The sequence below is a fragment of the Lutra lutra genome, chromosome 1, assembly GCF_902655055.1.
Source record: "Lutra lutra chromosome 1, mLutLut1.2, whole genome shotgun sequence".
Lineage (NCBI taxonomy): Eukaryota > Metazoa > Chordata > Mammalia > Carnivora > Mustelidae > Lutra > Lutra lutra.
Window position 1 is genome coordinate 69,237,715 of NC_062278.1, and position 13,355 is coordinate 69,251,069.

Consider the following 13,355-nt stretch of genomic DNA (forward strand, 5'->3'; position numbering starts at 1 on the left):
TGTTTTTTTGTTTTTAAAAAGGAAAGTGGAGGGGCTTCTGATCCAAGAGAGTAACATGGGAAAAGAGAGGAAGTGACAGATGAGAAAAAAGCTGTAAAGGGGAGGATAACAAATTGATTATAGAAGAAAAGACAAAGGGAAAAGTCAGGTGTCCTCATGGTTTCAAATCTGGAATAAGGGAAAAGTTAAGGAATACAGAAGTGGTTCGGTTGGGGACATAATGAACTTGAGGTCTGACGTGAAAACCCCTCAGTAGGGAATTCATGGCAAACATAAGATGGGTGATGGCTGTAGATAAGCACTTAAGATTTGCTTGCCAGAGAGTCAAGGAAGCCAGGGGAATAGCGGCATACAATATAGGAGAAAAGTGAGGAAGCTCAGTTCTGCCACTTACTAAGCATTCAGCTTTGAGCATGTCTCTTAATTTCTGTCCTTTAACTTCCTCATTTTCAAGATGAGGATAATAAATCTAGCCCTGCCTGCTTCAAAACAGCATTCTGATGAACAAAGAAGATAATGGATGTGAAAGCACTTTGTAAACTGTATAGCCCTTTGCAGCTCTTAGAGCAACGTAAAAGTTAAAACCATGGAGAAAACCAGTATTTATAGGTTCTGAAGAAGAAGAGGTCCCACAGGAAGAAGCAGAGAACAGGAGGTTACCTGGGTAGTGCCTGGGTAAATTCAAAACAGTGTTTCTGGGAAAGGAGGTATGGTTGTACTCACTTGTTCTGGGGTCAAGGAAGATGAGAACTAAGGACTCATCATCAGACCTGGTGACTAAGAGAGGAGTTTGGGGAGGGTGATCTGTGAGGAAACCAGATTATAAGGAGTCACTGTAGTGACTGGGTGTGAGGAAGTGGCGGCTACAAGGATGGATTACAGTTTTGAGATATTTGTCTGTGAAAGGAAGGAGATAAATAGGAAGACCATAATTTAAGTATAGAATTTTTCTTAGACTTGAGTGAGGTGAATAAGCTGGTAAAAAGCTATAATTAAAATAGATGAAATGTTTTTGTTTTATTTTGTTTTGGTGCCGAAACCTGGGAATAGATCAAATGTTTACTGCATGCTTACTGTATGTCATGCATGGGTGGAATAGTCTTGGAGAAGAGGAGGATCATCTCATCTCTTATTCAGAATAAATGAGGAAAACTCATCAAGTAGAAGGACCATGTGAGAATGAACATGTTCAGGTGGATGGTAGCAGAGGAAGTCCCTGCCAGTTGCCTTGGTATTTTTGGTAAAAATGCGAGAAGGAAGTGTAAGGATAGAATTGATATCTTGAGAAATGTAGGAAAGTCTTCAAACAGTTCTTCGCATGTGCAGCTTCGCCAAAATAGAACGCTTTTACTCTTTGAGCCACTAAGAGATTACGTATGAGTCAGAGAACCTAGTGTTGCTGTAGATTTAGTTGATAAGGAAGGGCATGGAGGCAAAATTGCCTGTGGTGTTTTTGGACTGCCTTATTCTTACCTCCCTGCTACTTCCATAGCCGTTTTTATCTTTAGCTTTGGGGGAACTATTACCTAGGCGTTTTCCTCTGTTTATAATAAACACAATTGAACATTTTAGCGATGATAGTTTTTTAAGTTCATGTAGGAAAAAATATTTAAAAATTTTTTGTAAACTAAAATATTTTGTTCACAGGTAACCAGATCCAGTAGTTACACAAGAAAGTCTCAGTTCCAGGTAGAAGAGGAGGACATTGAAAAGCTAGAAATTAGGTATTTGTCTTAGAGTTTTAAAGATCTGCTTTTTTTGGTGCCAAAAGAAAATCCTAAATCTAAAATAGAAAAACCGTAAAAAGAAAATAGGTGAACCAAGCTTAATAGACTTCTCTTTAGCAAGATGGTTGATGAAACTTAGAGAAACAGGCATCTAATTTAAATTCATACTATCTTTTCAAAATCTGTTTTCTTTGCAGAAGTAGTCAAGGTATATTTATTTAATACCAAAGATGACCTGATTTTCACCTATTTTATTATATTTTTAATTTTCACAAATTTAATTGCTCTTTAAATTTCTTAATCTAACATAATGGATGCAAAGAATATATAGAAAAGTAATTATATATTAGTCAATTTAGAAATAATTTTTTTATTCTTCTTAACATATCTGCTGTCTAACAGAAATTTCAGTGAGGTAAGAAGTCTTGTAAGATAATTCAACAGGTGCATGTGTTTGAAGTTTGTGCTATTTAGGTCTTAAATCTCTGCTGTTTGGGAGGGAAAAGTTCTGTAAGTGCATGTATAGGTGTGGTGTTAACAGTGTGTTCATCTAAAGGGTGTATTAGTCACATGTTTGGAATGATCAGGTAATGTATTTTGTTTAAATCACCTGTCTTTACATATTAACTGGCTCTAATTGAGAAAGAAACTGTAGTCTTGTGTTGGTTTCTTTTCTCAAATTCAACAAGGTAACTCCAGTTCTTACTGCTACAGGTTAAAATAAAGCCTAGACTTTGAAACTAAGAAACTTAAATGCTTTCTTTTAGACTATTTAAAATAGTTATACTCTGTGCTTATAAAATAAAAGCTACTGCAATATTTTCTTAGTTTAGTTAGTGAGGTATATGACAACGCTAACATCTCTTACTTTTAAGCATGTAAAATTAATGCTGTAATGCAATCAAAGTGATTTGAAGCTACCTGTTGGCGTATGTGCTCTTAAACATTGTTTGCAAAAAATAAAGTTTTATTTTTAAATTTTCAGAATCGACTTGTGGAATAATGGAAACCTGGTCCAAGATATTTTCCTGGGTGAGATTAAGGTTCCTGTGAACGTGTTAAGAAATGATTCTTCTCATCAAGCCTGGTAAGAAGACAAACATTCTAGTGAACTCCACAGTAGGTCATCCCCTTTAATAAAATGGTTGAAATGCTTACTATATGCATATTTTTAAAATTTGAGATAGAATAAGCCAGAAGTCATTAACTTTAATTGATCTGGTTATTAATTTATTTTTGCTGAAATAGAAGTACATTCATAGTTTTATGACTTGACCTCTAGAACTGAGATGTAAGAACTGAATTAATCTAGGAATATTGTTCTGTTCAAAAATGAAATCTTAAACTCTAAGGAGAAAATGAAAATCATTTAAAACATTACGTAGGAGTTGCCCATGTGAGAAGATGCTTGGTTACAGATCAGCATCTGCAGTCCAGAAGCCTTATTAATGGTGATAGGAACTATGGATGTTTGAAAACAGGATTTATGATAGGGAATCTACTGTTAATGGGCTCTAACCAGTGATTTTTCCTTTACCACACCCCGCTGAAATGCACTGTGAATGGCCCTGATGTTATTTTAAATGTCTAGGGTCAGGGCGCCTTGGTGGCTCAGTTGGTTGAGCATCCATCCAGCTCATGATTTCAGCTGAGGTCATGATCTCAAGGTTGTGAAATCAAGCCCCACATTGGGCTCTATGCTCAGCTGGGAGTCTGCTTGAGATTCTACCCCCATTCCCACTCCTGAGTAAATAAATGTGTGTCTAGGGTTCAGATGTTGAGCTGATTCAGTAAATACTTTCTTGAGGTGCTCTGGTGGCTCAGTAATAGTTACTTTATTATTTTACCTCTTCCTGTCTTTAACAGTGACATTAAACTGATGGTAGATAAAACATACTGTTCATACATTAAACTGGTGTTATTTTCCTTAGCAGAATTGATGCAGAACTACCATTTTTTTCTGCCAAGAGCACTTACAAGCACGCCTGTCCTGCCCCTTCCAGTAGGTTGCCCAGCAGCCCTCATGCTAGACTTGGGTTTCCACTGAGCATTAATAAACAGGCCTTTCTCTTTGCCTCTAAGGCCCACTATTTAGAACTCAGTTTCAGTGCCTAGAAGAGGATTTGGAATTGTTGGAATTGTTTATTTTTTTTAAAAAATTTTATTTATTTATTTGACAGAGATCACAAGTAGGCAGAGAGGCAGGCAGAGAGAGGGGGAAGCAGGCTCCCTGCTGAGTAGAAAGCCCGATGTGGGGCTCAATCCCAGGACCCTGGGATCATGACCTGAGCCAAAGGCAGAGGCCTAACCCACTGAGCCACCCAGGCGCCCCGGAATTAAGTGTTTAGAGGTTTCTTACTGTGGGCATCAATCTCATTTGTCTTTAAAAAAGAGCCTCCGTTGGGCACCTTGCTCAGTCAATTAAGTGTCTGCCTTTGCTTCAGGTTATGATCCCAGGGTCCTGGGATCGAGCCCTAAATTCCAGGTACCAGACCAGCGGGAAGCCAGCTTCTCCCTCTGCCCTCTCTCTCCCTCTGCACCTCACCCTGCTTGTTCTCGCTCGCTTGCTCTCCCTTGCTGTCTCTTGCTATCTTTGTCTCTCTCTCTCTCTTTCTCAAATAAATAAATCTTTAAGAAAAATTTATACAACATGGAATAGAAACATCTCCTAATTCATTTGTACTTCCATAGGTAGAAGGGAGTATACAAATGTGAATGCCATTTTCTTTTAAGTCAGAAATTAAATTCTTGGGCTCCTTCATCATTTGTAGAGTTGTAGCATCCCCTTGTGGGATCGATGTTAATTGCATGAAAGCACAGGAAAAGCTTTCTTTACCTTCAGAATTTAAGGCATATTCTTTCTAATCTTGGTAGTGGGAAAGGGAATAATTATCAGTAATGTAATCCTGTTGTTTGAAAAGTTTCAATTTGCTTTCCTTTTGAGACAAGCTGCAAGTGCATTGACCATGGATATAGCTCATGGCTCTCATCATTACAGTGATTGCTACTGTCATCACCATTCCTCCACCATTCCTCCATACAGAATTTCTGCATCCTTTTTGTCATACCAGTGTTCCATTGTTTACAATGTTCGAGAATCTCAGAGGCAGTCTAGTTCAATCTTATTTTACCAGTTCCCGTCAGTATTTTAATGTGCGCAAAACCTTTGTGTGATTGTACAAATTGGCACAATTTTCCCCCAAACATTCAACATGTAAAAGTGGACATTAAGAAAAGACAATAGAGGGACACCTGGGTGGCTCAGTCAATTAAGCATCTGCCTTCTGCTCAGGTCATGATCCCAGGGTCTGGGATTCGAATTGAGTCCTACATCAGGCTGCTTGCTCAACAGAGTCTACTTCTCCCTCTGCCTGCCGCTCTCCCTGCTTGTGCGCACACACTCTCTCTCTACCTCTCTCTCTCTGACAAATAAATAAAATCTTTAAAAAAAAAAAAGTAGATTCACATAGTAGATGAAACAAATGGGGTTTTAAACATAAGCACTTTATGCATATTTAAAAATAGATTAATATTTTACTTGAGAGGAGTTGGTTGTGTAGTTTGCTGATTTTGCCACCTATCTTTAATCTCCTATCTTAGTAAAAATCCATTGATAATGCTTACTTTTATGGAACCAGAAACAGCATTCAAGTGTTAGTAGAGCTGCCTCTGAACAGTTACTTTCCAGCTTCTGAACATTACTTCATTATGCTTGTTTTCAGCATTGTGAACAAATAATTGTAGTTTTTACCTGCCTACTTCAATTATACAGACCTTGTGGTTAAAATTTTTCAAATGCTAGATTTTTTTTTTCCTATTAAGGAGCTGTCACAACAGCTGAATCTTTTTTTTTTTTTTTTAAAGATTTTATTTATTTATTTGACAGAGAGAAATCACAAGTAGGCAGAGAGGCAGGCAGAGAGAGAGGAGGAAGCAGGCTCCCTGCTGAGCAGAAAGCCCGATATGGGCCTTGAACCCAGGACCTGGGATCATGACCTGAGCCGAAGGCAGCGGCTTAACCCACTGAGCCACCCAGGCGCCCCACAATAGCTGAATCTTGAGAGCATCAGGCTTACTTTTATGCCTCTCCAATTGTGAATTTAAAAATATATGTAGAGCAACTGAATTCCACTTTCAGTTAATAATTTCTCTATTTCCTTTTTCTTATTCTTTCAAACTAAAATGCTTTACTCAAAAACTGAAGAAAATATATTTGATTTGATTTTTTCTTTTAAATCCCTTGACCTTATATACATGGCCATGTATCCTCATTTAACAAATCTCGAGAGTTTACTCTTTACCTCTAATTCATACAGATTACTTTGTCCACAGGGGATCCTTCAGGGTTTAAACGGTCTTTTAAAATAATATTATAAAATAACAAATCATGTTTATGTAGTTACATTAATAAGTACATTTATCTATAGTTATTTCTGTATTTAAGTGGAAACAGTTATATATAAATCTTACATAAATAACAGCTGCATAGTGTTTACTGTATACCTGGCACTCTTCTAAGTGCTTTACTTATATAACCTCCTTAGAGTTGTTGTAAGGATTAAATCAGATACTATTATTACCCCTTATATAGAGTAATAATAAGGTAAGGAAATAAGGGCGCCTGGGTGGCTCAGTGGGTTAGACCGCTGCCTTCGGCTCAGGTCATGATCTCAGGGTCCTGGGATCGAGTCCCGCATCGGGCTCTCTGCTCAGCAGGGAGCCTGCTTTCCCCTCTCTCTCTGCCTGCCTCTCTGTCTACCTGTGATCTCTGTCTGTCAAATAAATAAATAAAATCTTTAAAAAAAAAATAAAAAATAAATAAAAAAAAAAAAAGGTAAGGAAATAAGCGCAGAGAGATTAAGTGGTTTGCCCAGGGTCATACAGCTGAGATTTGGACCAAATACTCTGACTTCAAAGTTTATGTTCTTAACCAATTACTCTAATAAATTTACCTTAACGTACATTTATTTTTTAAAGGTTTTGTTTACTTACTTATTTGAGAAAGACAGAGAGAGCACAAGTGGGGGAAAGGGACAGAGGGAGAAGCAAACTCCCTGCTGACCAGGGAGCCTGATGTGGGACTCAATCCCAGTTCCCAGGACCCTGGGATCCTAATTTGAGCTGAAGGCAGGCACTTGACCAAATGAGCCACCCAGCTGCCCCATAAATATTTTTTATATGTTTAAAACTCAAAAATGTTCGGGGTGCTTGGATGGCTCAGTCGGTTAAGGGTCAACTCCTGATTTTGGCTCAGGTCATGATCTCAGGGTTGTGATATGATCCCATGTAGGATTCTGTATTCAGTGTGAAGTCTGTTTAAGACTCTCTTTCTCTCCCTGACCCTTTGCCCATCCTGCCCACTCGTGCACACGTGCTCTCATTCTTAATAAATAAAAGATGTTTTTTAAAAACCCTCAAAAATATTCTCTGTTTTAAGCTGAAATCAAAGATTTGAGTGCCCCTTGCTTTATATAATATTGTTAAAAGTTGAAGGAGCATGGGGGAGCATGGGGGAGGTTGTAAGTTGAGGGTATTTTGAAATTTTATATTTTTTCAAGTAGACACAGATGAGATCCTGTGCCCAGAAGGATTTCTTACCCTTCCAAAGAAACCCAAGGAAACAAGCTTAAAAAGCGAGGCAGGAGTGAGGCCTTCTGAGGTTCCTGGGCATTCTAAAGGAGTGATACATAATAATTAGTAACTGGTGTAGCAGTGCCCTAATTCCTCTGCCCAGAACATCCCATGTTAGGATTATAGATCTATTTTGCTGGAAATTTGTAATTTGTGAGAGTAACAGAAGGACAAGGCATACTCCTTCCTCCAGTAATTTGGAGATAAGGGAATTAAAGTTGCCTTCTGAGTAAAATTCCTATAGAACAAACCAAAACAAAATCTGTAAATCTGAGTAGAATATGGGGACACTGTTTAAGATTTTAGATGGGTTAGTGCATCTTAGGGAGGCAGAACCAAGTTGTAACTATAATACAAGTATTTCTATTTTTATATCCCATATATGGAAAACACTAGTTAAAATGGAAGAGAAATATTGGAACAATAAGAAAGGATCCTAGAGAGGCAAACGTGGGTAGGTACTACCATTTAAATACAATCAAGAGGGAAGGAGATTCTGCTCTAGAAGCATGACTACTTCCTTCGTAAAACTGTTATCTTAGCTGAGAATTAAGACCACCTCAGTCTCTGTGTTGTATCTCTATCTCACTATAGTCCCTCTGATAATATGGCTTTCCAAATAGCTTACCGGTACGTAAAAAAATATATATTAATCAAACAGATGAAAGACTTGTATTAACAGGTTAAAAAAAAAAAGTGTATTAGTTGCAGCAAGGAAAATAGATGAAGTGCCACGCAAACCAGTGATAGTTGTTGAGGCTGAGTGGTAAGTGCTGGGGGAGGTAGTGAGTTGAGGGTACTCTTTATTAATATAACCACTCTTTGCCCTACTTTTGTGAATGAACATTTGTTTGCATAATAAAATGTGTTGGTCACAAAAAAAGTCCAGGTATTTTAACTGCTTGGCTGTTGTATTTCTTTTCATAAAATTAGAAATTGGCTTTCTGCTTTAAAGATACCAGTCCCTATGCTCAGTCATTGCAGTTAGGTTTGCTTTTAGATAAAACGAGGTATCTGAATTTGCATGTCTACAAAACATTTACTAGATTGTGGAACTTGACCAAAGTAATGTCCTTTTCTGGATGTTTGGTGATCAGCGAACTAGACTTTTCCCTTAAAGTTACTTCTGGGTCACCTTTGCTTAGTAGGCTTATATGCAGTTATTTCCTCAGGCAAATCTTTAAAACATTATTTCTCAAATCAGAGAATAGAAATTCTGAAGGCTGGGGCTGCCTGGGTGGCTCAGTGGGTTAAGCCTCTCCCTTCGGCTCAGGTCATGATCTCAGGGTCCTGGGATCAAGCCCCACACCAGGCTCTCTGCTCAGCAGGGAGCCTGCTTCCCTCTCGATCTCTGTCTGTCAAATAAATAAATAAAATCTTAAAAAAAAAATTTGAAGGCCAGTGTTTCAAGATAGAGATTCTGCTTTCATAGATAGTGATATAATTTCTTCTCCCATTTTTGTTATCCCCTCATCTTTTTAAATTTTGCCTGGTTGATTATCTAGTTCCCTTTTATGTCTTTAATTATATCTTTCTCAAAACTAATAAATATTCCATTAAATCCCCCCTGCCTTCTGTTTTTAAAGTAGTGTAATGGAGAGGCCATAGGTGATAAATACCAAAAGTAAATATCAACACTAATGACACTACTTTATAAAAAGTATTCCAGGTAGTAAGTAAAGGAGGAATGATAGAATTCTAAAACTATCATTTTGGGATGCCTCGGTGGCTCAGGTCATGATCCCAGGGTCCCATATCGGGTTCCTTGCTCAGCAGAGAGTCTGCTTCTCCCTCTGCCTCCCGTTCACCCTGTATGTGCTCCCTCTCCCTGACAAAAAACTAAGTCTTCAAAAAAAAAAATATCTATTGTTTTATAACCTGTGAAAGTTAATGACTCTAGGTGGTGCTTATCAGTGACTGCTAATATCACAAAAAGAGAAACAGACATTAGTGCCTCTTTGTGGTACTACACAACACTATCAGTGAAATGTTCTTGCCAGCATATCAAATTTGAATCTAACCAAGCTCTAGATCTAACTGCCAATATACAGAAAGTATAGAGAGGACAAAGAACATGCTAAGTGACGTCATGGAGATAGAGGTGGATTTAGCATAATCCCAGATGTAGAAAATTCAATTCTAGCTACATGATTTCTTAGGGAATAGAGAAAATCTGTAGGTTTAAAGAAACTTAAGGATCAACCAGTTAAATTCTATGGACCTTGGATATAAACAAATTGTAGAAAAGTATTCATGATAAAGTTTGGGAGAGTTTGAATATGGACTGAATAATGATGATTTTTAAAAGTTATTATGTAGTTATAGTTATATATATTGAAATATTTATAGGTAACATTATACGATGCCTGGAAATTGCTTTAAAGTAATGCAGGAATGGGATGGGAGGAGTGAGTAGAGGTATGGCTTAAACAAGAATAGCCTTGAGTTGATGATTCCTAAAGCTAGGTGATAGGTGCATGGGGCTCAAACGATGTACTGTCTTCTTTACTTTTGTATGTGTTATTAAATTTTCATGATAAAAATTCTTTAAAAATAACAGATTTCTGATTTTCATCCTACAAACTCCTCTTAATTTCTAAACATTTTTCTTGGAAAATTTTAAAACTATCTTTGTACATATATTTTATGCCTTCTATTTACCTAAAAAAAATTTCATATGAATCTGATTTTTGCAAATAAAAATATTTTGAGTATAGTTACATTGTTTCTCCTTTAATAATATAAGAATCTATTTATAAACCTTCAATCACTAACTTTTTTAAAAAGTAAGTTCAGATTTTTGCATATATAAAATTTGCTTTAAAACAAGATCACTTATGCCTTCTTGTGGTATTTCTTACCTATTGCAGCTAAATATGTATTTCTTAAATTTAGTGAGATGTTATTTTTGATTATACATTGGATTTTAAATGTTTTACTTTTATTATCTTTTCCTAAATCTACAAGCTAATCAAACTCATTCAGCCCCTTTGAGATCTTATTTTTTTACTTTTAGTTTACTTTAATTTTTACTTTTTGCTTCCCAGATAAAAGTCTGTTTATAGCTTTCTAGTTCAATATATAACTGGTATTAAGCCTCTGAAGATTGATGGTTGGCTACTTATAAAGTGTCCTAACCTTAAATACTAAGTTGACTTTTTTGGTTTGGAGTTTTGTTTTTTTTTTTGTTTTTTTTTTTTTTTTTTTTTTGCAGCTTAACTGTTTATTTACCTCACCAACTTGGATGCTTATTATCTCATGTAGTCAGTTGTATTTTTACTTTAGGTACTTGCTACAACCAAGAGACAATGGAAATAAGTCATCTAAAACTGATGATCTGGGGTCTCTTCGATTAAATATATGTTATACAGAAGACTATGTGCTTCCATCAGAGTACTATGGTCCTTTGAAAACGTTGCTGCTAAAATCACCAGATGTTCAGGTACTTAAAAATCATAAGGGTATGATTTAATATGAAATGGCTAAAATAATTCTGTAAATGATGTAGAAAATATTTCAGAGTATCAAGTTTTATTAAAATGGGGTGGTTGTGTGTGTGTGTGAGTAAAATTTACTGTGATTCCAGGACATGCTTGAAATTTTCTGAGAAAAATTTTTTAAAATTAAATATTGTTCTATATAACAGTAATAGTCAGTAAATATGCTTGAATTACTTATACAGGCTAGTGATTGAACATTTAGTCATATTTCCTTGATTTTGTGCTTGTTTTTTGCCTTTCTGTATTCTAGCCGATATCTGCCTCAGCTGCTTACATTTTGGGTGAAATTTGTCGAGATAAAAATGATGCTGTTTTGCCCCTTGTACGACTGCTGCTGCACCATGATAAACTTGTTCCTTTTGCCACTGCAGTGGCTGAATTAGACTTGAAGGATACACAGTAAGAGTTATATTATAATGTTAATTTTGTGTGTTGAGATTGGATTTTAGTCTGCCAAATTGTTTTTGTAATTTCACTTCTTTTGTGTTGACCAATCCTATTCCTACTGAATAGGATTCTGAAAAGAACTGCTTAGCAAGAGATAAAAGGCAGTTCTTTAAGTTAGCAAACAGTATCCACCAACAGCAACATGAACAGTTAATGAAGGGTTTTTTTATTCAGTGTCAAAATTTCCTGTTACTCATCTTTGCTGCTGCTTGTAATGATTCACGTGTCACAGATTATGTACTAGGTCAGAAGTTGGGTTGGGTTTTTTTCCTTACCCATTATGTATCACCCCTATATACATATATGTGATACCATGAAAAACAGTCAGGTGGCTTTGCAGTCCTGTCATAGCACTGTTTCATACATACACAAACATTCTACTTTTGTAGTTCATTAATATCATTTGCCTTTTTTTTTTTTTTTTAAACTTACTATTTGGGGTAAATAGTTTTGGTAAGTTTGAAAAGCCTAATGGCGGCAAGTTTTTTTTTCTTTAATTTAAATTCATTTAATTAACATATAATATATTATTGGTTTCAGAGGTAGAGGTCAGTGATTCATCAGTCTTACATAATACCAGTGCTCATTACATCATGTGCCCTCTTTAATGTCCATTACCCAGTTACCCCATTCTCTCCACTCCCTCCCCTCCAGCAACCCTCAGTTTGTTTCCTATGATTAAGAGTCTCTAATGGTTTGTTTTCCTCTCTGATTTTGCCTTTTTTTCCCCCTCTCTTTCCCTCTTATCCTTTGTTTTGTTTACTAAATTCTACAAATGAATGCAATCATAATGGTAATTGTCTTTCTCTTATTTTGCTTAGCATAAAACCCTCTGGTTCCATTCATGTCTTTGCAAATGGCAAGACTTCATTCTTTTTGATAACTGAGTAGTATTTCCATGTGTGTGTATGTGTGTGTGTTTATACACATGCCACATCTTCTTTATACATTCATCTTTGATGGACATCTGAGGTCTTCCCATAGTTTGGCTATTGTGGACATAGCTGCTATAAACATTGGGGTGCACGTGCTCCTTCTTTTCACTACATTTATGTCTTTGGAATAAATACCAGTAGTGTAATTGCTGGGTCATAGGGTAGCACTATTTTCAACTTTTTGAGGAACCTCCATACTGTTTTCCAGAGTGCCTGTACCAGCTTGCATTCCCACCAACAGTGTAAGAGGGTTTCCCTTTCTCTGCATCCTCCCCGACATCTGTCATTTCTTGAGTTGTTAATTTTAGCCATTCTGACTGGTGTGGGGTGGTATCTCGTGGTGGTTTTGATTTGTATTTCCCTGATGCTGAGTGATGTTGAGCATTTTTTCATGTGTCTGTTGGCTGTCTGTATGTCTTCTTTGTCTTACGTCTTGGCAGCAAGCTTTTTAAATGGATGGTAAAGGGGCGCCTGGGTGGCTCAGTGGGTAAAGCCTCTGCCTTCAGCTCAGGTCATGATCCCAAGGTCCTGGGATTGAGCCCCGCATCCGGCTCTCTGCTCAGCGGGGAACCTGCTTCCGCCTCTCTCTCTCTGCCTGCCTTTCAGCCTACTTGTGATCTGTCTGTCAAATAAATAAATAAAATCTTTAAAAAAAATAATAAATGGATGGTAAAAATTACTAAAATTGTATATATAGCCAAAGTCATATATCTCATGTTATGGATTTCACAGCGTCTGTTTACTGCTCTTGGTTTCATCTTATTTCTGTTTGTATTTCAGAGATGCAAACACAATTTTTAGAGGAAATTCCTTGGCTACCCGATGTCTGGATGAGATGATGAAAATAGTGGGAGGGCACTACCTGAAAGTCACATTAAAACCTATTCTAGATGAGGTACGGGCAATACCTCTGATAATTGAAGTCTCTGTGGCCTCATGATACAGCCTCTCTTTCATCAAGTGATCTAGTGATAGGGATGATACACCTGTTCATGTATTACTGAAAGAATAAGGCTGAACCCTTCAGGTGTACCTTTCCATCAGTGGATTTTTACTGAAAGGGCACGTTTAGTATAATCTACATAATTTGGGGGGGGGGTTACTGATTTCTTTTC

At 36.9% G+C, this 13,355-nt stretch overlaps 1 protein-coding gene across 2 annotated transcripts in view; it reads left to right on the forward strand.

Annotated features, from left to right (window-relative positions):
- The window catches only part of RASA2 (RAS p21 protein activator 2), a 125,520-nt gene that overhangs the window by 78,125 nt on the left and 34,040 nt on the right, over positions 1–13,355 (forward strand). For both annotated transcript variants that reach the window (XM_047726514.1, XM_047726520.1), the window contains exons 8-12: positions 1,648–1,724; positions 2,713–2,814; positions 10,644–10,800; positions 11,109–11,257; positions 13,021–13,135. In XM_047726514.1, the coding sequence (XP_047582470.1) occupies positions 1,648–1,724; positions 2,713–2,814; positions 10,644–10,800; positions 11,109–11,257; positions 13,021–13,135 (600 nt within the window). The remainder of the gene's footprint in view (positions 1–1,647; positions 1,725–2,712; positions 2,815–10,643; positions 10,801–11,108; positions 11,258–13,020; positions 13,136–13,355) is intronic.